General features: G+C 43.4%; 1 protein-coding gene across 1 annotated transcript; it reads right to left on the bottom strand.

The window, feature by feature from the left end:
- Positions 1-1,455: 1,455 nt before the first annotated feature.
- On the bottom strand, positions 1,456-19,574 carry LOC129694496 (sialic acid-binding Ig-like lectin 8). Its single transcript, XM_055631211.1, has 6 exons — positions 19,529-19,574; positions 18,591-18,884; positions 5,586-5,867; positions 2,990-3,262; positions 1,877-1,955; positions 1,456-1,555 (listed from the first exon to the last, which is right to left on the bottom strand). Exons 1-6 carry the CDS (start codon positions 19,572-19,574, stop codon positions 1,456-1,458), a joined length of 1,074 nt encoding a protein of 357 aa, XP_055487186.1.
- Positions 19,575-27,225: the final 7,651 nt, after the last annotated feature.

Below are 27,225 nucleotides of genomic sequence, written 5' to 3'. Positions count from 1 at the left end.
GCACCAAGTCGGAAGCCACTGACCATGCCGCCAGCGACTCTGAAGGCAAGATGGACGGCCGCCCCCAACCGGAACTCCCGCGGTCTTCAATAGCTGTTCTCCTGGCGGCCCGCCTCGACCTTCCCTTAGTCATTTTCTCCATGGTCCGACTTGTTCCTGCAACAATACTTACTGGCCGCAGAAAACGACCTCAACTAAGTATTTAAAACTTATCTGAGGGTTTTAAAACTTACCGCTGGTGGAGCTATACGCCTGCCAGCCCGTAGTTGCACCATGCGTCAGACGTAATGACACGCATGAGGACTGGCAGGCTTCTTCACGGAATCACTCACATGTCTCCGAAGTAAAATGAGGCCATTCGCCCAAGAAGTCTACTCCGCCATTCAATCATGGCTGATCTCTGCCTCCTAACCCCATTTTCCCGCCTTCTCCACATAACCATTGACACCTATTCAAATCAAGAATTTGTCTATCTCTGCCATAAAAATATTGACATCAATGACTTCCACAGTTTAACTACCCTTTGGATAAAGAGGTTCATCTTCACCTTTCTAAGAGCGGCCTTTAATTCTGAGGCTGTGACCTCTGGTCCTAGACTCTCCCACCAGTGGATACATCCTTCCCACATCTACTCTATGCAGGCCTTTCATTATTCTGTATGTTTCAATGAGGTCACCCTCATCCTCCTAAACTCCAGCGAGTAGCGGCTCAGCGCTCATCATATGCAAACGCATCCACTCATTCCTGGAATAATTCTTGTTAACCTCCTCTGGACCCTCTCCAAGAAACACCGGTCACAGGAATAAAAGAAACAGCCCATACAGTATCGGGGCCAGAGGAGAGGGAGAGGGGGTCACAGAGACCAGTAGAGGTGTAGGGGCTGGAGGGCAAGGGAGGGGGTAGGCGTTACAGAGGTGGTTACTGAGTCTGCGGGTGGAGAGACTTTCACTGAGCTACCATGTGGGGGCGGGGGGGGGGGGGGGGGGGGTACAGGGGAGTGAATGTTGAGGTGTGGAAGGTACAGGATAAGGTTCTAGCTGCGGGGGAGTGGGGCAGGGACAGGGTCGGTGAAGTTCAGTACGTGGAATGGGACGGATAGGGCAAGTGGGGACGAGGATGTTTCCATTTGTGGGGGCTCAAAATTAAAGGACATTCCTTTAGAAGGCGATGATGCGGAATTTCCTTTGTCAGAGAGTAGTGAATCTGTGGGATTAATTGCCACAGACGGCTGTGGATATTTTTAAGGCAGAGATAGATAGATTTGATTATATTAGGTGTCGGGGTAATGGGGAGAAGGCAGGAGAATGATCAACTGCGATTGAACAGTGGAATAGACTTGATGGACCAAATGGAGATAATTATACTCCCATTACTTATGAACATCATGGTCCAGTCTCAGTGGTCAAAGTGGGATGTGATGGACGGATTAAGTGTGGCGAGGGGGGGGGGGGGGGGTCAGTATCCTGGGGCAGAGACGGTGACAGGGGGTGGGGACGGTGATTTGGGAGACATGGGTTTGGTGGACAGGAGTGGGGGAGGTGGTTGGTGCCCGACACTGGGAGCGGGGGAAGAGTATAGTTCAGTTTAGTTTATTGCCACGAGTACCGATGTACAGTGAAAAGCTTTTGTTGTGTGCTAACCACTCAGCGGAAAGATAATACATGATTACAATAGAGCCATTTACTGTTTACAGACACATGATAAGGGAATAGCGTTTAGCGGAATGTAAAGGTAGCAAGGATAGTCCGAGGGTCACCAATGAGGTAGATAGTAGTTCAGCTGTGCCCTCTAGTTGTGGTAGGATGCCTGATAACAGCTGGGAAGAAACTGTCCCTGAATCTGGAGGTGTGCGTTTTCACACATCTGTACTTCTTGCCTGACAGTACCAACCTGATAGGGGGACTCCAGCGGTTCATCTTCAGCTTTCTGCTCCTTTGGCTGCACCACGGAACATCCTGGAAGACACAATTTAATTCAGACCATTCACTTTCCTCTTTGCCTCTCTGTCTCCCTTCTCTCTTTCTTCGGGAGTTCCTTCATTCATCTTTCTCTCTCCCTCTCACTCTTTCACATTCCTCCCATCATTCATTCCCTGTACATATCTTTTTCATTCAACATCTTTAGCACCATCATGTCTCAATCTCTGCCTCCCTCCTTCCCTCCTTCCCTCCCTCCCTCCCTCCCTCCCTCCCTCCCTCCCTCCCTCCCTCCTCCCTCACAGATTCATTCTCTGACTCACACCTTCCATTTCCCTCTCTCTCCTCCTTCCCATATCTTTTCCCATTAATTAGTACAGGTGTCAGAGGTTATGGGGAGAAGGTAGGAGAATTGGGTTAGGAGGGAGAGATAGATCAGCGGGAATAGACTTGATGGGCCAAATGGCCTGATTCTACTCCTATCACATGACTTTATTCACTCTTTCTTCCACTGTAATTTACCTCTGATCATCTCTCTAGGAAAGGGTTTGGCTCCACTGAAACTCTGTGAAGGGGTAATTCTTGGGACCTATTGATACATGGGAGTGAATGGGAAAATGTGTGGGTGTATGAGGAGTGTGGGCAATGGGAAGAGAGTGGGAGGGAGTTTCTGTCCATGGGGAATGTGGAGGGGAGGAATGGGGGGAGATGGGTCCATGCAGAGTGTGGGGAATGGGGAGAGAGTTTCAGATCGTGGGGAGTGCGGGCGGTGGGAGTGAGTGGGGAGGAGGTTGTGTCCATGGGAGTGTGGGGTGCGGGAGAGAGGTTGGGTCCATGGGGAGTGTGGAGAGGAAGTGCGAATGGGATTGTGAATGGCACTGAGATTGTTCCCAGGTGATGTAGTTTTTGCTGATGCAGATGAGGTATAAATATCAGTTCCAGGATGCTTGTGTAATCTACCCTGCGCCTCTTCCAAACACAGTGGTAGCAGTGGGGGGTGCGGGGGGGGGGGGGGGGGGGGGGGGGGTCATGTGTTGGAGAGGGCTCTGATTTCAGGTTGACACAGTGTGTACTCTCTCTTTCTCTTTCTCTTTCTCTTTCTCTTTCTCTCTCTCTCTCTCTCTCTCTCTCTCTCTCTCTCTCTCTCTCTCTCTCTCTCTCTCTCTCTCTCTCTCTCTCTCTCTCTCTCTCTCTCTCGAAGGCATTCAGACAGTTTCCAGATCCTCTCGCACCTCGTTTGCTGCAACAACACGCTGCCCAGAAGATTGCGGCGGTGATGACTGCGACAATAACGATACCAAGGACGATGGCCACGACATATTTCCCAGTCCTGTCCCAGCCACATACTGAGGGATGGAGAAAGGAGTCATTGAGAGTTAAGCTCTGAGAGGCAGACACCACAACTTAACCCCAACTCCAGCCCAGACCAATAAGCAAAAGAAGATCCACCACTCACCTCTCTCTGAGCAAAGCCATGTCCCTCTGTCCCAACTGCTGTTTACTGCTGGTGGCCTCCAGGTCTGCTCATCCCCACACTCTACACACATCCATTCCTTCCTAACCCTTCATTGTTTCAGTTGTGGAGTGGTACAGCACGGAAACAGGCCCTTCGGCCCAACTCATCCATGCCAACCAAGACGCCACATCTAAGCTAGTCCTATTTGCCCATATTTGGCCCATATCTCTCTGAACCTCTCCTATCCGTGTGCCTGTCCAAATGTTGTTATTGAACCAACCTCAACTACATCCTCTGGCAGTTTGTTTTCAGATACCAACCACACTTTATGTGAAAAAGTAGCCACTCAGTTTCTTTTTAAATCATTCCCCTCTACCTTCTCGTTCTTGATTACTCTATCCTTACTCACCTCCATAAGATCACCTACCCCTCAGTCTCCTGTGCTTTGAGGAATCAAGTTTGTGCCTGTCCAACCTCTCCCTATTGCTCAGTCCCTCAGGTCCAGGTAACATCCTTGAAAATCTTCGCCACACACTTTCCAGCTTAATGGCGTCTTTCCTATAGCAGGGCGCCCAAAACTGAATAGGCTAAAGACAAATTGGAGGAACAGCATCTCATATTTCACTTGGGCATCTTACAGTCCAGTGATATGAATATTGATTTCTCTAACTTCAATTAACCCCGGGATATTCCCTCTCACTCTATCCCTCTCCCACCGAATCGCACCAACTTCTCGTTTTTACCCAACAAACAGTAAACAATGGCCTGTTTCCTTTAACATCGTTCTTTTTTTTACATATCTTTCATTTATTGTTCTTTATCTCCATATATCATCTTCTATATCTTTAGTTTCCCATGACTTCCAATTTGCAGAAGGATCTCGACCTGAAACGTCACACTTCCTTCTCTACAGAGATGCTGCCTGTCCCAGCTATTTGTGTCAATTTTCTATCCATTCAGCTGTCTCTGACACAGGAGGCTGTGGAGGCCACAGTGGATATATTTTAAGCAGAGATAGATAAATTCTTGATTATTATGGGTGTCAAAGGTTATGGGGAAAAGGCAGGAGATTCAAGTTCAGAGGGAGAGATAGATCAGCCATAATTGAACGGCTGAGTAGATGTGATGGTCCGAATGACCGAATTCTGCTCCTATCACTTATGATCTTATGATTATGATCTCCTTGGATCCCATGCAAGCCAACCTTCCAGAGCAGCCTACCATGCAAAACCGTTGAATGCCTTGCTGAAATCCATATATATCTCTGCACTCATCGAACTTTGGTCATCTCTTCAAAAAACTCAGTCATATTCCTGAGACACAACCTCTCACATACAAAACCATGTTGTCCATCCCAAATCAGCCCTTGTCCATCTAAACGCATGTATATCCTATCCCTCAGAATACTCTCCAGTAACTTCCGACCACAGATGTTCTCATTGGCCTGTATTTTCCCAGCCTTTTCCCTGAAGCCCTTCTTCAATAGAGGCACAATCGATGACAACGTTTATGGCCATCCAGAGATGCTGCCTGTCCCGCTGAGTTACTCCAGCTGTTTTTGGGCAATCTTCGCTTTACACCAGCATCTGCAATTGCTTCCCACACAGAACTTACTCAATCCCTAATTTTAAATTAATACGGACGTCTAATCCGTGCTGCTTTCTGGTAAAAACCTTCAAAGCCTCCACATCGTTCCCGTAATGGGGTGATCAGAACCACACACAATACTCCAAACAACCCTTATCTGATATTGAATATTGCCTTCTCTAACTTCTAGTAATCCTTGCTTTCACTCTCTCTCCATCCCCACCCCATCCCCCCCCCCCTTCCCAGTCCTCCGACCAATCTGATTGTCCTCGATTTCATTTTATCTCTGCTTGTTTCATTGCCAGCTTCTCCAAGCTAACAATGATCTATTCTGCATTCCCCTTTGTCTCATTTTCACACCTTGCACTTCCTTATCTTTGTATCTCTCTCTTCCCTGACTCAGTCTGAAGAAGGGTCTCGACCTGACACGTCACCCATTCCTTCTCTTCAGAGATGCTGCCTGTCCCACTGAGTTACTCCTGCATTTTGTGTCTAACCTTATCTAATCCTCTTCATTTTACAAGAGGAGAATGTGGGAGAGAGGCAGATATACAATCCTGTCCCAGCAATATGTTCTACTGACTTCTCATTTATGTTCAGAGAGACATGACCATATATCTACTCACATTCTACGATGAGGGCCACTGTCCCCTCCCTCGCCCCGTGTTCATTCTCTGCCACACACTGATAGTCCCCAGCAACCTGCGGCGTCACCAGAAGGATCTTAAACCACAGCTCGTTGCAGGAATGTGTTGTGTTCAACGTGATACCGAGATGTCTCCAGGTCAGTTTAGATGCTGGGAAACTCTGGACTGAGCAGAGGAACATTGCGGAGTTTCCTTCCTTTACATTGACTACGGAATTGTTGACGTTGTCGGGGGAAGTGATAGAGAGGTTCCATGGCGCATCTAAAGACAAAGAAGATATAAATGTGAGCACACACAGTTCACGGCAGAATTCCACGTGCCAACCACCTGTGTGAAGTCTGCAAGCATTTCTATACCTTGTTCCCATTAAGACAAGGTGTCAACATTCATGATAGACATAGAATGCTGGAGTAATTCTGGAATGCTGGAGTTTAATGCTGATAAGTGTGAGGTGCTGCATCTTGGCAGGACAAATCAAAATAGGACGTACATGGTAAATGGTAGGGAATTGAAGAATGCAGTTGAACAGAGGGATCTAGGAATAACTGTGCACAGTTCCCGGAAAGTGGAATCTCATGTAGATAGCGTGGTAAAGAAAGTTTTTGGTGTGCTGGCCTTTATAAATCAGAGCATTGAGTATAGAAGTTGGGATGTAATGTTAAAATTGTACAAGGCATTGGTGAGGCCAATTCTGGAGTATGGTGTACAATTTTGGTCGCCTAATTATAGGAAGGATGTCATCAAAATAGAGAGAGTACAGAGGAGATTTACTAGAATGTTGCCTGGGTTTCAGCAAATAAGTTACAGAGAAAAGTTGAACAAGTTAGGGCTTTATTCTTTGGAGGGCAGAAGGTTAAGGGGGGGACTTGATAGAGGTCTTTAAAATAATGAGAGGGATAGACAGAGTTGACGTGGATAAGCTTTTCCCACTGAGAGTAGGGAAGATTCAAACAAGGGGACATGACTTGAGAATTAAGGGACAGAAGTTTAGGGGTAACATGAGGGGGAACTTCTTTACTCAGAGAGTGGTAGCTGTGTGGGATGAGCTTCCAGTGAAGGTGGTGGAGGTAGGTTCGATTTTATCATTTAAAAATAAATTGGATAGTTATATGGACGGGAAAGGAATGGAGGGTTATGGTCTGAGCGCAGGTATATGGGACTAGGGATGAATACATGTTCGGCATGGACTAGAAGGGTCGAGATGGCCTGTTTCCGTGCTGTAATTGTTATATGGTTATATGGTAACTCAGCGAGACAGGCTACATCTCTGGAGAGAAGGAATGGGGGACGTTTTGGATCGAGACCGTACTTCAGACCCTTTATAGCAAAGTGTGTGTGTGTCAGGGCCGTGTGGTCAAGGGAGAGGGGAGGCAGAGCCTCACCTGTCATACTCCCAATGAAAACAGCTGTTAAAAAAAGTAAAGAAAAATAATAATAAAATAAAATAAATAAAAATATTTTCCCTCTGATCTGTTATATATGTCATTTCTATATGAATCTAATCATATTTTATAGTAAAAATCGCCAAATTTGCGCAGCTCTGCTGCAAATACAGGGAGAGATGAGAGGTGAGGCAACGATGAGGTGAGGCAGTGACGAGCTGAACCTCCCCTCTGATTGCGCAACCCCTCAGAAATAAGTGTGTGCCTGTTACCATCTCGATGTATGTCACCAATGTTTGTAAACCCCTTCATTACATGTCCTCACCTTCCATAGCCCAGGTAACCTATTTCACATATAAATATATTACATTTGTGGTCGCTAGTCTCACATAAAACTGCAATGGAAAAGCACCAGGGGAGGCAGCGATTACATCTGCCTCACAAGGGGGCGTGTCTTGAGCCCAGTGGAGGGAGAGTGAGCGTCAATTATGTAGGCTCAGCCCACGTAAATGACGCTACCTCACTCTCCCTCCACGTTCGCTCAAAGATCTTATAGCGGAGCTATAACATGAAAAATTTATAACATAACAAATGTAATAATTTTGTAATGTACCGACAAAGCCTACCTCCCCAATCAAGCTCCGCTATAAGATCTTTGCGTTCGCCGGCTTCAGCAGCGGCGGCGCAGTACTGGGTTCCACCGCTGAACAAAGATCCTCGAGCAGAGCAAGTCACGCCACTTGGCGAAAAAACGGTCATTGGGAACAAAGATCCAATAGCGGAGCTTGATTGGGAAGGTAGACTTTGTTGGTACAATCTCTCTCTCTCTCTCTCTCTCTCTCTCTCTCTCTCTCTCTCTCTCTCTCTCTCTCTCTCTCTCTCTCTCTCTCTCTCTCTCTCTCTCTCTCTCTCCTCTTCTCTCCTCTTCTCTCCTTCTCTCTCCTCCTCCTCTCTCTCTCTCTCTCCATTCCCCCTCTCCTCTCTTCTCCCTTCTCTATCTCTCCATTATCTCTCTTTCTCCCTCCTCCCTCTCTCCATCCCCTCTCTCTCTCTCCCTCTCTCCTCTCCTCTCTTCTCCCTTCTCTATCTCTCCATTCTCTCTCTCCCTCCCTCCCAGCCTCTCTCTCCTTGGGGAGATGTGGTGATCATTACAGGAAGGGCCTGTTTAATGATAATAGCCAGTACCTCCTCAGTCATTTACCTCACCGTACGTCACGTGTGTGTGTGCATAAGTGTGTGCCTTTGATCTCTGTGTCTCGTGCACATGTTCGCACATTTAAGGGAAAGGGGAGAGGGAAAGTGGCCTTGTGAGGGAAGTGTGAGTCTTTGGCTCGAGAGTCTTCGGAGAGGAGGCTGAGGAGAGGAGACCACACGATACGCTTGAGAGGTAGAGACGAAATAAGGAGATGTCAGGCAAGCTGATTCAGTGCGATGCTTGCAATATGTGGGAGGTCAAGGACACCGCTGGTGCCTCTGGCTGTTACAAATGCGAGAAGTGCATCCGGGTAGAGCTCCTGAAGGGCCGTGTTGTGGAACTGGAGAAGCAAGTGGATGACCTCCGGTTCGTACGAGAAACTGAGTCGTTCCTCGACAAGTCCTACAATAAGATTGTTACACCTAAGGTACTGGAAGAGAGAAGGTGGGAGACAGTGAGAAAGGGAGGGAAGCATGGAATGCCAACGTCCCCGGGTGTTGTACCTCTTGTGAACAGGTTCACCCGCTTAGAAGCTGTCGGGACAGAAGACGTGTTTACACTGAGCGGCGGACTGGCTTGCGATGCGAATAGGGCTGTTGAGCCAAAACCAAAAGGCCTAAGGCAGGCAACGCCATTGTAATGGGAGACTCCATTGTGATAGGTACGGACAGGGGTTTCTGCGGCAACAGACGGGATGCGAGGATGGTGTGCTGCCTTCCCGGTGCCAGGATCCAGGATGTCACGGACAGAGTGCAGAAAATCCTCAAGGGCGAAGGTGAACATCCGGAAGTGATAGTGCATGTCGGCACAAACAATGTCGGAAAGAAGGGGATGAATATTCTGCAGCGTGACTTTGGAGAGCTGCTGAAAAGCAGGACCTCCAGGGTTGTTATCTCCGGTTTGCTTCCAGTTCCTCGTGCTGGCGCGAGCAGGAACAGTGAGATACTGGACCTGAACGTGTGGCTGAGGAACTGGTGCAAGGGGCAGGGACTTAGATTCTTAGATCACTGGGATCTGTTTTGGGGTAAGGGGGAACTGTACAAAAGGGACGGATTGCATCTTAACAGGTGTGGAACCAGCATTCTGGCAGGCAGGTTTGCCGCTGCTACACGGGTGGTTTTGAACTGAATAAGGGGTGGGGTGTCGAATGGGATACTGGAGGATGGAGTTAAAGGGAAAGGGATTCTTAAATGTGTGAGCGTGGAGACAGAGGGGTGTAAAATGATGGTAGAAGCAATAGGTAGCAAGGTGAAAAGTAAAAGTGACTGGCCGGCAAATCCAGGGCAAAAATCAAAAAGGGCCACTTTTCAGCATAATAGTATAAGGGGGAAGAGCATTGTAAAAACAAGTCTGAAGACTTTGTGTCTCAATGCAAAGAGCATTCGTAATAAGGTGGATGAGTTGAATGTGCAGATAGCTATTAATGACTATGATATAGTTGGGATCACAGAGACATGGCTCCAGGGTGACCAAAGCTGGGAGCTGAACATCCAGGGATATTCAATATTCAGGAGGGATAGACAGAAAGGGAAAGGAGGTGGGGTAGCGTTGCTGGTTAGAGAGCAGATTAACGCAATAGAAAGGAAGGACATTAGCTTTGATGATGTGGAATCGATATGGTTAGAGCTGCGAAACACTAAGGGGCAGAAAACACTAGTGGGAGTTGTGTACAGGCCACCTAACAATAGTAGTGGAGTTGGGGATGGCATCAAACAGGAAATTAGAAATGCGTGCAACAAAGGTAAAACAGTTATAATGGGTGACTTCAATCTACATATAGATTGGTTGAATCAAATTGGCAGGGGTGCTGAGGAAGAGGATTTCTTGGAATGTAAGCGGCATAGTTTTTCTAAACCAACATGTAGAGGAACCAACGAGAGAGCAGGCTATTCTAGACTGGGTATTGAGTAATGAGGAAGGGTTAGTTAGCAGTCTTGTTATGGGTGGCCCCTTGGGCAAGAGTGACCATAATATGGTTGAGGTCTTCATTAGGATGGAGAGTGACATCGTTAATTCAGAAACAAGGGTCCTGAACTTATAGAAAGGTAACTTTGAGGGTATGAGACGTGAATTGGCCAAGATAGACTGTCGATTGATTCTTAATGGGTTGATGGTGGATATGCAATGGAAGGCATTTAAAGACTGCATAGATGAACTACAACAATTGTTCATCCCAGTTTGGCAAAAAAATAAATCAGGGAAGGTAGTGCATCCGTGGATAACAAGGGAAATCGGGGATAATATCAAAACAAAAGATGAAGCGTACAAATTAGCCAGAAAAAGCAGCCTACCAGAGGACTGGGAGAATTCAGAGACCAGCAGAGGAGGACAAAGGGCTTAATTAGGAAAGGGAAAATAGATTATGAAACAAAACTGGCAGGGAACATAAAAACTGACTGCACAAGCTTTTATAGATATGTGAAGAGAAAAAGATTAGTTAAAACAAATGTAGGTGCCTTGCAGTCAGAAATGGGTGAATTGATCATGGGGAACAAGGACATGGCAGACCAATTGAATAACTACTTTGATTCTGTCTTCACTAAGGAAGACATAAATAATCTGCCGGAAATAGCAGGGGTCCGGGGGTCAAATGAGATGGAGGAACTGAGTGAAATCCAGGTTAGCCAGGAAGTGGTGTTAGGTAAATTGAATGGTTTAAAGGCCGATAAATCCCCAGGGCCAGATAGGCTGCATCCCAGAGTACTTAAGGAAGTAGCCCTAGAAATAGTGGATGCATACGTGATAATTTTTCAAAACTCTTTAGATTATGGAGTAGTTCCTGAGGATTGGAGGGTAGCTAATGTAACCCCACTTTTTAAAAAGGGAGGGAGAGAGAAAACGGGGAATTACAGACCAGTTAGTCTAACGTCGGTAGTGGGGAAACTGTTAGAATCAGTTATTAAAGATGGGATAGCAGCACATTTGGAAAGTGGTGAAATCATTGGACAAAGTCAGCATGGATTTACGAAAGGTAAATCATGTCTGACGAATCTTATAGAATTTTTCGAGGATGTAACTAGTAGAGTGGATAAGGGAGAACCAGTGGATGTGTCATGGTACACCAGTCATTAAAAGTAGGCATGCAGGTGCAGCAGGCAGTGAAGAAGGCGAATGGTATGTTAGCATTCATAGCACAAGGGTTTAAGTATAGGAGCAGGGAGGTTCTACTACAGTTGTACAGGGTCTTGGTGAGACCACACCTGGAGTATTGCGTACAGTTTTGGTCTCCTAATCTGAGGAAAAACATTCTTGCCATAGAGGGAGTACAGAGAAGGTTCACCAGACTGATTCCTGGGTTGTCAGGACTTTCATATGAAGAAAGATTGGATAGACTCGGCTTGTACTCGCTAGAATTTAGAAGATTAAGGGGGGATCTTATAGAAACTTACAAAATTCTTAAGGGGTTGGACAGGCTAGATGCAGCAAGATTGTTCCCGATGTTGGGTAAGTCCAGAACAAGGGGTCACAGTTTAAGGATAAGGGGCAAATCTTTTAGGACCGAGATGAGGAAAACTTTCTTCAAACAGAGAGTGGTGAATCTCTGGAATTCTCTCCCGCAGAAGGTAGTTGAGGCCAGTTCATTGGCTATATTTAAGAGGGAGTTAGATGTGTCCCTTGTGGCTAAAGGGATCAGGGGGTATGGAGAGAAGGCAGGTACAGGATACTGAGTTGGATGATCAGCCATGATCATATTGAATGGCGGTGCAGGCTCGAAGGGCCGAATGGCCTACTCCTGCACCTATTTTCTATGTTTCTATGTTTCTATGAAATGAGGTAGTATGGTGGAGGAGGCGGTTGGAGGAGGAGTGGGAAGGAGGGATGGTTGTTGGGGGAGAGTGTGAGGGGGACATAGAGAGAAAGGAGTGAGGAAGGAATGCGAGTGTGTGTATGTGTTTGGGTGTGAGAGGTGTGTGTGAGAGAGTGAGTGTTTGTGTCTATCTAAAAGTGTGTGTGCGTGAGGGATGTGCAAGTAAGTGAGTGTGAGAATAAGTGCGTTTGAGAGAGAGTGTGATTGTGCATGTGGATGTGTGAGAGTGTGTGTTAGTGAATGTGCGTGTGTGTTTGTTGGAGATTGTGTTTGAGTGTGCATTTTTTTGTGTGTGAGTATGCTCGTGGTTGTGTATGTGACAGGGAGAGTGGGTGTGTGTGGATGTGTGTGAGTTTGGGTGTGCATGCGGATGTGTGTTTGTGAGTGTGTGTGCATATACAAATGTGTGTGGGTGTGAGGGGTGTACAAGTGAATGTCTGTGAGAGAAAGTGTTTTAGAGAGGGAGAGAGAGTGTGTGTTTGAGTGTGCATGTGAATGTGCGAGTGAATGTGTGAGTGAGCGTGTGTTTGTGAGAGAGTGTGTTTGAGTATGCACTTTTTTGTGTGAGTGTGCTTGTGGATGTGTGTGTGACAGGGAGAGTGGGTGTAAGTGTGCCTGGATGTGTGTGAGTTTGGGTGTGCATGCGGATGTGTGTGAGAGAGTGTGAGTGTGGGTGCATATACAAATGTGTGTGGGTGTGAGGGGTGTGCAAGTGAATGTGTGAGAAAAAGTGTTTGTGAGAGAGAGAGAGAGAGAGAGAGAGAGAGAGAGAGAGAGAGAGAGAGAGAGAGAGAGAGAGAGAGAGAGAGAGAGAGGAGAGAGAGAGAGATAGAGAAAGTTTGAGTGTGCATGTGAATGTGCGAGTGAATGTGTGAATGATCGTGTGTTTGTGGGAGAGTGTTTGAGTGTGCATTTATATGTGTGTGAGAGAGTGTGAGTGAGCTTGTGAATGTGTGTGCGAGAGGGAGATCTTTGATCTGACTTTATTGGCTTTACCATGCACTGAACATTATTCCCATATCATGTAACTGTACACTGTGAATGGCTCTACTGTAATCATGTATTGCCTTTTCGCTGGCAGGATAGCACGCAACAGAAGCTTTTCACTGGATCTCGATACACGTGACAATAAACCAAAGTAAACTAAGGAGAATATGTGCGTTTGTGTGTGTGTGTGTATGTATAAGTGAGTAAGTGAGTGTGTGTATGTGTGTGATGGAAGGAACTGCAGGTGCTGGTTTAAACCAAAGATACGACACAAAATGAGAGAATAACTTAAGAAGGAATGGCCGATGTTTCGGGTAGAGACCCTTCTTCAGACTATTTTAGTGGCCACTAATCCTTCATTTCCCTCGTCCAAATCATTAATATACAATGTGCAGAGTAGTGGTGTGTAGGAAGGGACTGTAGTTTACTCCGCAGATAGACACAAAAATCGTGAGTAACTCAGCGGGACATGCAGCAGCTATGGAGAGAAGGAATGGGTGATGTTTTGGGTCGAGACCCTTCTTCAGACTGAAAGTCACTAGAAAGGGAAACAAGAGATATAATGATGATGTAGAGCGATACGGAATAATGAATTGAAGATATGCAAAAAAGTAATGATGATAAAGAAAACAAGTCTATATTAGCTGTTTCTTGGGTGAAAACGAGAAGCTGGTGCAGCTTTGGTGGGCGAGGGAGAGAGAAAAATGAAAATGCAAGGGCTAGTTAAAGTTAGAGAAATCAAAAATCATAACACTGGGCTATACTTCGGCAGGATAGATTAGAGGGCTCGTCTAGGGAGGCTATTTGGGTGGAACTGAGAAATGGGAAAGGTGTAGCAACACTTATAGGGGTGTATTATAGACCGCTTAATGGGGAGCGAGAATTGGAAGAGCAAATATGTAAGGAGATAGCATATATTAGTAGTAAGCACAAGTGATTGTGGGAGATTTCAATTTTCCACACATAGACTGGGAAACACATTCTGTAAATGGACTGGATGGTTTGGAATTTGTAAAATGTGTGCAGGATAGTTTTTGCAGCAATACATAGAGGTAGCTACTAGTGAAGGGGTAGTGCTGGACCTCCTGTTAGGAAATGAGACAGGTCAGTTAACGGAGGTATGCGTTGGGGAGCACTTCGGGTCCAGTGATCATTCTACCATTAGTTTCAATATAATTATGGAGAGGGTGAGAACTGGACCTAGGGTTGAGATTTTTGATTGGAGAAAGGCTAACTTTGAGGGGATGCAACCGGGAGATTAGGTAGTTCTTACATCTCTCTACATCATCGTCTTTATCTCTCGTTTCCCTTTCCTGTGACTTTCAGTCTGAAGAAGGTTGTCGATCCGAAACGTCACCCATTCCTTCTCCAAAGATGCAGCCTATCCTGTTGAATTACTCCAGTTTTTGGTATCAGTTTTATTAGCACGAGTGTCAGGAGTTATGGGAAGAAGGCAGGAAAATGGGGTTAGATAGATCAGCATTGATTCAATGACGGAGTGGACTTGATGGGCTGAATGGCCTTATTCTGTTCCTATCACTTGTGACCTGGTATACCAGCATTGCTAATAGATAGGTCAAATTGGATAGGTCAAACCTATTACTCCTCATTCACCTCTAAAGCAAGAGGCACGGCCATTATAATTCGGAAGGGCATACCTTTTAAATTAAAGAATTCCATATCTGATAAAGAGGGAAGATATGTTATAGTCACAGGAGAAATTTACAATACACCATTAACTATGATAAATATTTACGCGCCTAATTTTGATAACCCACAATTTTTTAGGAAAATAATAGATTTAATCGCAGAGCATAATTTTCAAAATATAATAATGGGGGGAGATTTCAATTGTGTTATAGATCCATATTTAGATAAATCAATAAAGCTAGGGAAGCGTCTTGTTAAAACCAAGACCTGTGAATTTTTAAATACTTATATAAAAAATAATAACATAGCTGATGTTTGGAGAATAGCAAATCCAAGTGGTAGGGAATACTCATTTTATTCATCAGTTCACAAAACTTATTCGCGAATTGACTATTTCTTACTGGACACAAAATTGATCCCGTATACGAATGAACCATCATATCATAATAGTATTATTTCTGATCACTCACCATTGACTTTTATACTTAAAATTGAGGGAATGCCGAGTATAAAGCCTTTTTGGAGGTTCAATGCACACATATTAAATAACCCGCAGGGTTATGAGTATATAAAAGAACAAACGAAACTTTTTTTCGAAACAAATGACACACCGGGTATTTCTGCACCGCTATTATGGGAGACCTTTAAGGCATATATTCGCGGTGTCATAATCTCTTATCAAAGTTTTCAAAATAAGGAAAATAAAAGAGAACTTCAGCGGATAGAACAGAAGATAAAATTACTAGAACTGGACAATGCAACTGACCCAACCATAAATAAACATAATAAGATAACTTTACTGAAATATAAAGTCAATAGAATATTATCGGCTAGAGTAATAAGAGTATTCCAAATTACAAAACAAGCACACTTCGAATTTGGGGATAAGCCACATAAACTGCTTGCGAGGCAACTGAAGCAACGAGAAAAGGAAAAAACTATTACAAAAATTAAATCGGACAATGGTGAGTTGCTAACATTGCCTAAGGATATTAATAAAAGGTTTGCCCAATTTATCATAATTTATACACATCCAAAATAAAGACAGATGTAAGTAAAATTACAAATTTTTTAGATAATTGCAAGCTCCCAAAATTGGGTAGTTTAGAACAAGAGCAATTAGGAGCACGGATTACTAGTGAAGAAATAAAACAAATAATAAACTCATTGAAAAATGGGAAGACCCCAGGACCAGATGGCTTTAGTAATGAATTTTATAAAAGATTTCAGGAGTCTATTGTACCAAGATTATTTAATTTATACACGCAGGCTTATACTGAAAATAAACTACCAGAAACCCTAGCAGAAGCAAAAATAACGCTTATACCAAAAAAAGATAAAGATTTAGAAGAGCCTGGTTCTTATAGAGCTATATCACTTCTAAATACGGATCAGAAAATTTTAGCAAAGATTCTAGCTAGAAGGCTAAATAATTATATTAACAATTTAATAAATACGGATCAAACGGGTTTTATACCCAAAAGACAATCATTTAATAATTTGAGAAGGCTTTTTAATATAATGTACTCTCATAAGAAGTACAATGAAGATATCTCAGTGGTCACGTTGGATGCAGAGAAGGCATTTGATCAAGTAGAATGGCAGTATTTATACAAGGTACTCCAAAAATTTAATATGGGAGAGAATTTTATCAGATGGATTAAACTACTTTATGACAGACCTACGGCAAGAATATTAACTAACAATACACTATCTCCAAAATTTTACTTATCAAGGGGTAATAGGCAAGGGTGTGCCTTATCACCATTGCTATTTGCCCTTATGATAGAACCGTTGGCCGAAAGGATTAGAAATCACCCGAATATTCACGGATATAACAGCAAGGCCTCAAAGAATAAAATTTCATAATACGTTGATGATATCCTTTTATATATTACTAATACACAAACGAGTATACCCACATTATTAACACTAATTGAGGAATTCGGCTCTTTTTCAGGATACAGAATAAATTGGAATAAAAGCGAAATTATGTCTTTAAAACCACAGGATTCGAGACACTTACTAAAATTCCCCTTCAAAATTGCAACAGAAAAATTTAAGTACCTGGGTATTCAAATTACGAGAAGACACAAATCATTATTTAGTGCTAATTTTATACCACTATTAAATAAACTGAATGATACGATTAAATTTTGGAAAACGCTTCCACTCTCATTGATAGGCAGAATTAACGCTATAAAAATGACTTTCCTACCACAATTAATATATTTGTTTCAAGCAATTCCAATATATATTCCAAAATATTTTTTCAAAAAATTAGATTCCACTATCACTAATTTTATATGGGACTACAGAACACATAGAATTCAACGAAAGCATTTGTGCAAATCTAAAGAAGTGGGGGGTTTATCATTACCTAACTTTATATATTACTACTGGGCAGTGCATATTAAGAACATAATATACTGGCTAGATAGTTCCACTCAGCAGTTGGAGTGGATAAGAATGGAGAAAGAGGAGTGCTATCCGCACGATATAGGAACGATCCTGCTCTCACCGATAAAATTGAATAGTATAATATATAAGAAGAACCCAATTATTCACAATATAATAAGAATTTGGAAACAAATAAAAGCATCCTTGAAATTAAATAATTTAACAGTACTAACCCCACTACTGAACAACCCCGCATTCAAACCTTCTCTCATCGACAACACATATCAGCAATGGGATAGACTGGGGATTAGGAAAGTAGGGGACATGTATGAAGTGGGCAAACTGTTATCATTTCAACAATTAAAATTAAAATTTAAATTGAAGGATAATCAATATTTTAAATATATACAGGTATGTGACTTTATGAAGAAACATACACATAGATTTCAAACTATATTTTTAGATCCTTTAGAAGAAGCAATGAATATTAAGGCTGATTCACAAAAATTAATATCATACTTTTATAATAATATATTAAATAGAGAATCACCCTCAACAGAAGCATTAAGGGAAGATTGGGAACAAGAGCTAATGACAAAGATCTCGAAGGATAGATGGGAAAAATATTTGATGAACACACATAACTGTTCAATTAATGCAAGACACAATTTAATTCAATTCAAATTATTACATAGACTATATTATTCAAAAACGAGGTTGAACAAATTTTATCCAAACGTCTCTCCCAGATGCGATAAATGTTTGTTTCAAAACGCTAATATAACACACTCATTTGTTGGATGTACAAAGTTGAATAAATTTTGGAGTGATATATTCGATATATTTACAAAGATTTTCAAGTCAAGAATAGAACCCAAAACAGAATGGATTATATTTGGAATAATAGGAGAAGATACCAATTTAAATAAAGATCAAAATGTTTTTTTTAATTATGGGTTAATAATTGGAAAGAAATTGATACTTAAATTTTGGAAAAGTACAACCACACCAACTGTTAAAATGTGGATTAGGAATATGATGGACATAGCACGCCTTGAAGAAATGAGACTCCGACTAATAGATAAATATGACCAATTCTTAAAGAGTTGGTCTCCTTTTATCGACTTTTTGGAATCATGTGATGCAGCGGTGCCGTAAGGATTGCCGATTTCAGTTCATGACGCGGATAGATCTACATCTCCGAATACAGATTTGAAAAATTCTCTTTTAAGGGGCCTTCTCTTCTATTTCTACTCTCCTCTTTCTCTCTTCCTTTTTTTATTTTTTATATACACACTTCACGTTTTTCTACTCTCTGCCATCTATTTTTCCACTTTTTCCCCTTTCTATTGCTTTCTTTTTCTTGATCTGCTTACTTTTTTCTTATAACATAAAACTAGAGGTTGTACATAGAATGGATTACGGTATTACATAGTTGGCACCTAAAATTAGGCGCCACTGTACTGTTTTGTGCTGTATTAACTTCTAATAAAATAAACAAAAAAAAAAAAAAAAAAAAAGATTATTGCTGTTCCTGCACAATAAACGATCTCCGTACTTACATTGCACAGTCATTGTGATGGTCTGATCTGATGAGACAGTTGGGTATCTAACTCTGCAGGTGAGTTTTTGCCCGTGATGTTTGAACGCTGGGGTCAGGGACAGAACAGAAGTATATGTCAGAGTATGACCCCGCTTAGTTACGCTGTGTGAGACTGATGGCGGTTCATCATCAGGGGTGTCCCAGGATAAGGTGGGTGTTGTTCCATCACACGAGGTGTTGAAGGTGCAGGTCACGTTCACAGGCTTCCCTGCCACCATTTCAGCAGGGAATATCATGGGTTTATCTTTGAAACCTAGCAGACAGAGAAACAGATACGTTTAGTAAAATATCATTAGATACATCAGTTCACATCGAAATCCCAGTCCCACACGAGAAAGGATGTTTTAACAAGGCACAAATGTATGAAAAGGAACACCTCCAGATTGTCAAGGACCAGTCTCACCCTGGTCACTCCCGCTTCTTCCTTCTCCCATCAGGCAAGAGGTCCAGAAGTGTGAAAACGCGCGTCTCCAGATTCAGGGACAGTTTCTTCCCAGCTGTTACCAGGCCACAGAACCATCCTACCACAACCAGAGAGCAGTCCTGAATTACTATCTACCTCATTAGTCATCCTCGGACTATCCTTGATTGGACTTTTCTGGCTTAACCTTGCACTAAACGTTATTCCCTTATCATGCATTTGTACACTATAAATGGCTCGATTGTAATCATGTATTGTCTTTCCGCTGACTGGATAGCATGCAACAAAAGCTTTTCACTGTACCTCGGTACACATGACAATAAAACAAAATAACTTTGTAGCGGCACCTGTTGGTGCTCGCAAGTATTGAACCCTGCGGTCGGAAGTCGCACGGTTGGTCCATGAAAAAATTATTTTCCCGCTGGGGCCATCGGCGCCGCCGACGCCCAGCAGGACTCAGTGAGCCTTTGGCTCACAGGTTTGCTTTGCGCACGTGGAGGCGCAATTCCACCTGCACCGCATCGTCGCGGACGAGACACGGTATTTCCATGTGGTGGGGGCCCTGCCACAAAAATCGGCCTCCCGTTTGCTACCTTACCTGAGGGACCGACCTGCGATGGCCAAGTACGATGGCCTCAAGTTGATGCACACTTTCGGACTCAGTCGTCGAGACTGCGCAGCACGGATTCTGCACATGGATGGTATGGGGCATCGAAGACCCTCCGCCTTAATGGCCCAGATGCTGGGCCTGATGGACGGACAGCGGCCATGCCTGTTCTTCGAGCAAGCTTTTCTGGAGCAGATGTCTGACGACATCTGCCTGATGCCCGCTGGAATTGATTTCAACGACCCCCAGCAGCTCACGGAGCAGGCCGACGAACTACGGACCACGAGGCATCAGGAGGTGTGCGGCATCAGCCGTCCGGCTGCACTGGCTCGACTACCACCGCAGCGGCCACTCGAGGAAGGCCCGCCACCTGCCGCCTCTCTGCCACATCAACCAGAGTCCTTTGGTAGACGACGCTGGTGTTACTACCACCTCCGATTCGGGGCTGAGGCTCGATGCTGCCAAAGTCCCTGTACGTTTCCAGGAAATGCCTTGGCTGATCGCCTGTAGAGACCACTACGAACAGCCCGAATGAACGCCTCTATGTCAGGTCCCACCGTGAGGACATGTAAACTGTTATGTTCTATCTGTGTGTGTTTCTATCACTGCCATTGTGTGTGTGTTTGAGGGAGTGTGAGAGGGAAAGTGTAGTCCGTGGGCCAGAGGGGCCTACCGTGCAACCCCCCACCCCACCCCATGATCCTACTTCTTGGGTGTCATTTTGTTCATTGATATCTCATCTGTCAGAAAAATTGATGTTCCCAAGAAAAAAAACTCATTTGGACTGTTTTTTTAACCCTTATTTCAATCTGTCAAAACTGTGTTCTTTCACACTTCTTGGGGTCTGTGAATTTGGTACTTGCAATTGAGTCTATTTCTTAGTAAAGATACATTAAAAATCCACTAAATTAGGACCATATCATCTTCAACTCAATGAAAATCACTAAACTCTGCCAGATGAATTTGTTTCGCTGTTGCATCAGTTTGATTGGCTTGACTTTGCCGATTCCTTTGAAAGCACTTGTTTGAGTCACAGCCTGAGAATGCATGCAGTCCAAGTAATGCTGAGTAGTATTCTGAGGAGGATTGCTTTGCAAAATCGGTGACATCTATTAGCCTTTGCCTGTTGCCTCTGCATGTGTCAAAGAACACTGTGGTGTCTTGAATGCTGTTTGCATAGTGAAGCAATAGGAAAAAGATATCGCTGTCTGGGCTTTTGACTTGTAAGTGGTAATATCCTTGCTCTTTGCCACAGTTGCACTATAGGATGACTCTCAAGTCTGTTTCTTCTTGATTTGATTTCAGGGATTGAATCTCAGACTGCAGGGTCTCTTTCCCATTTTGACATAGCCCCTCCTTCCTTAATGAAGATCACCTTCCTTCCATGTAGCCTCGTTTCCATGTCATGCTCACTCCACACATCAAGAAGTTCAACGATCTGTTTCTTCTTCTCATCATTGGTCAAGAACTGCCACCAATCTCTTGGTTATCTGGTCTTTCTTCCTTTGATTATTCTCTTCTCCGCACACCCACGTCGTGTCCGTTCACTTGTCTTCACTGAATCTGCTTTGTACATATCGGTACTCAAGACTACACCATTAGATAACAATTCATTGAAGATTTTGGTGCCAATCTCTTTGAAGTTTGTAGAAATATTTTTGAGAGTAGAATACAGTTGAACAGAGGGATCTGGGTATAACCGTGCATAGTTCCTTGAAGGTGGATAGATAGGGTGGTAAAGAAAGCTTTTGGTATGCTAGCCTTTATAAATCAGAGCATTGAGTATAGAAGCTGGGATGTAATGTTAAAATTGTACAAGGCATTGGTGAGACCAAATCTGGAGTATGGTGTACAATTTTGGTCACCCAATTATAGGAAGGGGTGTCAACAAAATAGAGAGAGTACAGAGGAGATTTACTAGAATGTTGCCTGGGTTTCAACAACTAAGTTACAGAGATAGGTTGAATAAGTTAGGTCTTTATTCTCTGGAGCGCAGAAGGTTAAGGAGGGACCTGATAGAGGTCTTTAAAATGATGAGAGGGATAGACAGAGTTAATGTGGACAAGCTTTTCCCTTTGAGAATAGGGAAGATTCAAACAAGAGGACATGACTTCAGAATTAAGGGACAGAAGTTTAGGGGTAATATGAGGGGGGATTTCTTCACTCAGAGAGTGGTAGCGGTGTGGAATGAGCTTCCAGTGGAAGTGGTGGAGGCAGGTTCATTGGTATCATTTAAAAATAAATTGGATAGGCATATGGTTGAGAAGGGAATGGAGGGTTATGGTATGAGTGCAGGCAGGTGGGACTAAGGGGAATAAAAATTTGTTCGGCACGGACTTGTAGGGCCGAGATGGCCTGTTTCCGTGCTGTAATTTTTATATGGTTATATGTTATATGGTTAATACAGCATTGCCATCTTCCACTATCAATGTCTTGTTACTGGCAGGAGGCTGTGAGTTGTCTACATCTTTCAATAGGTAGTGTAGGCCCATGGATGTATTAGTCTTTGCAAATAATTTGTTTGACGAACCATTGGAGTAGGGTACAGGGGTCAGAGAGTACTTCATAATCTCTCATAGATTGAGTTGAGTTGCTTGAACTTTGTGCTTGGACCATCAGTTGTAAAGCAATATCTCCTTGTTGCTTGTACTCTATAAACTTTCGTTCAGATGTCTTCAGCTTCACTCTTTTCTTTGTTTCTGCCATGGTTTTGAGCTTCAGATTCTTGGTGGGTTTGGACAATGCTGTTGTTGTCTCAAGTCACTTTCTGATGAACTTCTCTTTCTGTTCTTTCCCTGTGATAAGTACCTTTATGACATCTTTCTCAACTTCAGCCGGAACACGTGCACCAAAAGAGAGAACATACAACCCAGTATTGTCATCTACATCAAAATGATTCAGGAAGTTCTTTACAGCATCTATGGCTTTCTTTACACATGCCTCACTTTTCCTTATCTCAGTTGGTTGTTGATCTCTGTGTTTGCTTCTGTAATTGGTATCAGAAGTCATGTCTGCGAGGTTGAGAGTTGCAGAGAGAAAGTGTGCCCTTTGTGTTGAAGTTCGAACCCATCTCTCATAAGCACTGTGTTCTCCAAGATGTCAGAGAGCCCAACACCACTGCCACCACCTCGAGATTTGCCATGCTTCATGATCATCTCCATCATTTTGTCAACAGCACATCGGTTTCCTGGTATGAACGACCTAGCGACACTGATGTCCCCTCTTTTGAGGAAAGCCAGGGCACCGGGATGTGATTCTTCGATGTTTGCCAAGAACACAGCAAAGTAGGTCAGATAGCAGGAATAATTGTGACCACCAACGGTGAGGAAGAGATCGGGCATAAGAAACAAACAGTGCAAGTACAACGGAACGTTTTTCTCTTTCACAGACCTAATCAATGTGAGAGCAATCCACACAGAATCCATGTACGACAACCAAAATTGTGCAGCCTTCCCGAGAGATCCTTTTCGAACATCAGCTTTGAAGCTCTTATACGATTCCATCAATGTGTTGAGATCTGCATTAGCCATGACTTCAGCAAGTGCCTGCTTTGTTGGTGATCGGATTAGCTCTTGAAAGATGCCCTTGGATTCCTCTGGAATACCGGATAGAACTGTATCTTTTCCAGCCATAGACAGGAATTCATCAAGAAGGAGCCTCTCCAAGCACTCCACTATAATCTTGTGGCAGTGCAGACTTCTGTCATAGTTCTTTCCTGTCATAACACCGTTCATAGAACCAGCAGACATGAGTCCCGATTCCATGAGGACATCCTGAAGACCAGATCCTTCCAATTCCTTTCCAAGCATTTTGAAGTTTGCACAAATGACATGAATTGTGCCAATCAACACAATGTGTTTCTTGTACTTTGCAGGATGACTCCACACGAGACGGTATGCCTTCATTCAGACACCCAAGTGGAATGTTGTAATGACATATTCTTGGCCAACTTCATGACTTGCTTCTTCCGAAGCTCATAAACACTCTTGAACTACTGAATTCTGCGATGGGATGATTGATCACAGGATATGAGACAAATCCAGCCCAAGCTGGAAGCTCTTGACCTTTCTCACTACTCGCTCTCCGAGAAAGCATCCATGCCAGATCTTTTCTTGTACACTGTTTGAATGATTCATCCCCATCATCACGCTTCCAGTGCCGCACACGAAAATCTGCATTTGCTTTCCGGTTGACATAGAATGATGGAAGAGGGCCTCAAGAAAGAGGGCAAAGTGTGAAAAAATAGAATTTTGACAGATTGAAATAAAGGGTTAAAAAACGTGCATGAGACTATTTGTGTGTGAGACAACAAAAATGTGTGTGTGCGTTTGTGAGAGAGGGAGCATGTGTATGTGAGAGAGTGTGTCTGAGACAAAGATGCAGAGGCCACTCCCTCTTCTCCTCTCTCCCATCGGGCAAAAGGTACAGAAGTATGAAAACACACAACTCCAGATTCAGGGACAGTTGCTTACCAGCATTTATCAGGCAACTGAACCATCCTACCACAAGCAGAGAGCAGTCCTGAACTACTATCGGACTATCTTTGATCTGACTTTACTGGCTTTACCATGCACTGAACATTATTCCCATATCATGTAACTGTACACTGTGAATGGCTCGATTGTAATCATGTATTGTCTTTCCGCTGGGCGGATAGCACGCAACAAAAGCTGTTCACTGTATCTCGATAAACGTGACAATAAACCAAAGTAAACTAAAGAGAATATGTGCGTGTGTATGTGTGTGTATATATATATATTATATTATAACTGAGCAAGTGAGTGTGTGTATGTGTGTGATGGAAGGAACTGCAGGTGCTGGTTTAATCCAAAGATATGATACAAAATGCGGGAATAATTTAACAAAGAATGGGCGATGTTTTGGGTCGAGAATCTTCTTCAGACTAAAAGTCATTGGTAAGGGGAGAGATATAAATCATGGTGTAGAGAGATATAGAACAAATGAAATGAAGATATGTCAAAAAGGTCACGATGATAAAGGAAACAGGCCAATGGTAGATGTTTGCTAGGTGAGAACGAAACGCTGGTGTGACTTGGGTAGGGGAGTGATTGAGAGAGAGAGGGAATACAGTTCTCATCTGCCTTTAGAGAGAATTATCCACCTGCGTTAATAGAGATGTGTTAGTGTGTGTCTATTCACATTCTACAGTGAGGGTCACATCCCTCTCTGCTGTCCCGTGTTCGTTCTCCGCCACACACTGATACACCCCAGCATCCTGCCGTGCCAGCTGAGGGAACTCCATCCACAGCTCGTTGCTGGAACGTGTTGTGTTCAGCGTGACACCTGATGTCTCCACATCAGGTTAGACGCTGGGAAACTCTGGAGGGAGCAGAGGATCGCTGCAGAGTTTCCTTCCTTTATACTGACCCAGGAATTGTTCCCATTGTTGGGGGAAGTGATTGCGAGATTCTGGGGGGCGTCTGTAAACAGATAAAATTCAGCAACCAGTTTTGCAGCACTTTCGGTGATCCTTGCATTGTAAAAGAGTTTAGTCTTCAGACTTCAGAGATACTGTGCAGAAACAGGCTCTTCGGCCCACCGAGTCCTCGCTGACGATCGATCACACATTCACACACAAGTTTTATGACTAAGGAAACTAAAGATAAAGATGATGGTGTAGAGAGTTATAGAAAAAATAATGAAAGATATGCAAATATTTAACGTTGATAGTGCCATGCTTCCTCCTTTGCTACACTATATTCCATCCGACACATCCATGCCCACTCTCCCAACCTATCCAAGTCCATCTGCAGAGTCCCTGCTTTCTCTACACTATCTGACCCCCCATCTATTTTCGTATCATCTGCAAACTTGGCCACAAATCCTTCATTTCCCTCGTCCAAATCATTAATATACAATGTGCAGAGTAGTGGTGTGTAGGAAGGGACTGTAGTTTACTCCGCAGATAGACACAAAAATCGTGAGTAACTCAGCGAGACAGGCAGCAGCTATGGAGAGAAGGAATGGGTGATGTTTCGGGTTGAGACCCTTCTTCAGAAAGGGAAACAAGAGATGTAATGATGATGTAGAGCGATACAGAATAATGAATTGAAGATATGCAAAAAAGTAATGATGATAGAGAAAACAGGCCATTATTAGCTGTTTGTTGGGTGAAAACGAGAAGCTGGTGCAATTTTGGTGGGCGAGGGTTAGAGAAAAAAGAAAATACAAGGGCTAGGTAAAGTTAGAGAAATCAAATATCATAATACTGGGCTATTCTTTGGCAGGATAGATTAGAGGGCTCGTCTAGGGAGGCTATTTGGGTGGAACTGAGAAATGGGAAAGGTGTAGCAACACTTATAGGGGTGTTTTATAGACCGCCTAATGGGGAGCGAGAATTGAAAGAGCAAATACGTAAGGAGATTGCAGATATTACTAGTAAGCACAACGTAGTGATTGTGGGAGATTTCAACTTTCCACACATAGACTGGGAAACAGATTCTGTAAATGGACTGGATGGTTTGGAGTTTGTAAAATGTGTGCAGGATATTTTTTTGCAGCAATCCATAGAGGTACCTACTAGAGAAGGGGCAGTGCCGGACCTCCTGTTAGGAAATGAGACAGGTCAGTTGACGCAGGTATACGTTGGGGAGCACTTCGGATCCAGATATGGTATCAGAATACCATTACTTTCAATATAATTATGGTGAGGGTCAGAACTGGACCTAGGGTTGAGATTTTTGATTGGAGAAAAGCTAACTGAGGAGATGCGAAAGGATTTAAAAGGAATGATTTGGGACATTTTGTTTTATAGGAAGGATGTAGAAGAGAAATAGAGGATATTTAAAGGTGAAATTTTAAGAGTATAGAATCTTGATGTCCCTGTTCAGTTGAAAGGAAATAGCAATAATTGGAAAGAGCCATGGGTTTCAAGGGAAATTGGAAACTTGGTTCGGAAAAAGAGAGAGATCTACAATAATTATAGGCAGCATGAGGTGCTTGAGGAGAGTAAAGAATGTAAAAAGAATCTTAAGAAAGAAATTAGAAAAGCTAAAAGAAGATATGAAATTGCTTTGGCAGGTAAGGTGAAAGTAAATACAAAGGGTTTCTACAGCTATATTAATAGCAAAAGGATAACAAGGGATAAAATTGGTCCATTAGAGTGCCAGAGTAGACAGCTATCTGCAGAGTCAAAAGAGATGCGGGAGATATTGAACAATTTATTTTCTTCGGTATTCACCAAGGAAAATGATATTGAATTATGTAGGAAAGGGAAACAGGTAGAGTAGCTATGGAAGCTATGAGATTCAAAGAAGAGGAAATACTGACACTTTGAAAAATATAAAAGTGGATAAGTCTCCAGGTCCTGACAGGATATCCCCTAGGACATTGAGGGACGTTAGTGTAGAAATAGCAGGGGCTGTTGTGAGGTTATCCACTTTGGTGGCAAAAACAGGAAAGTAGACTATTATCTGAATGGTGGCCGATTAGGAAAGGGGGAGATGCAACGAGACCTGGGTGTCATGGTACACCTGTCATTAAAAGTAGGCATGCAGGTGCAGCAGTCAGTGGAGAAGGCGAATGGTATGTTAGCATTCATAGCAA

This window comes from Leucoraja erinacea, unplaced genomic scaffold (assembly GCF_028641065.1).
Source record: "Leucoraja erinacea ecotype New England unplaced genomic scaffold, Leri_hhj_1 Leri_691S, whole genome shotgun sequence".
NCBI lineage: Eukaryota > Metazoa > Chordata > Chondrichthyes > Rajiformes > Rajidae > Leucoraja > Leucoraja erinaceus.
The sequence above is the reverse complement of the archived record's forward strand: the minus strand, read 5'-3'. Positions and strand labels throughout refer to the sequence as shown.

What these genes read in the sequence shown, in the direction of transcription:
- LOC129694496 (XM_055631211.1), bottom strand. Translation starts at nt 19,574, where the DNA reads ATGCGGTGCAGGTGGAATTGCGCCTCCACGTGCGCAAAGCAAACCT. An exon ending in CACGTGCGCAAAGCAAACCT is followed by an intron (nt 18,885 to 19,528) that starts GTGAGCCAAAGG and finishes TCTGTCTGCTAG; the next exon opens with GTTTCAAAGATAAACCCATG. An exon ending in AAGAGAAAGAGAAAGAGAGA is followed by an intron (nt 1,956 to 2,989) that starts GTACACACTGTG and finishes TGTGTCTTCCAG; the next exon opens with GATGTTCCGTGGTGCAGCCA.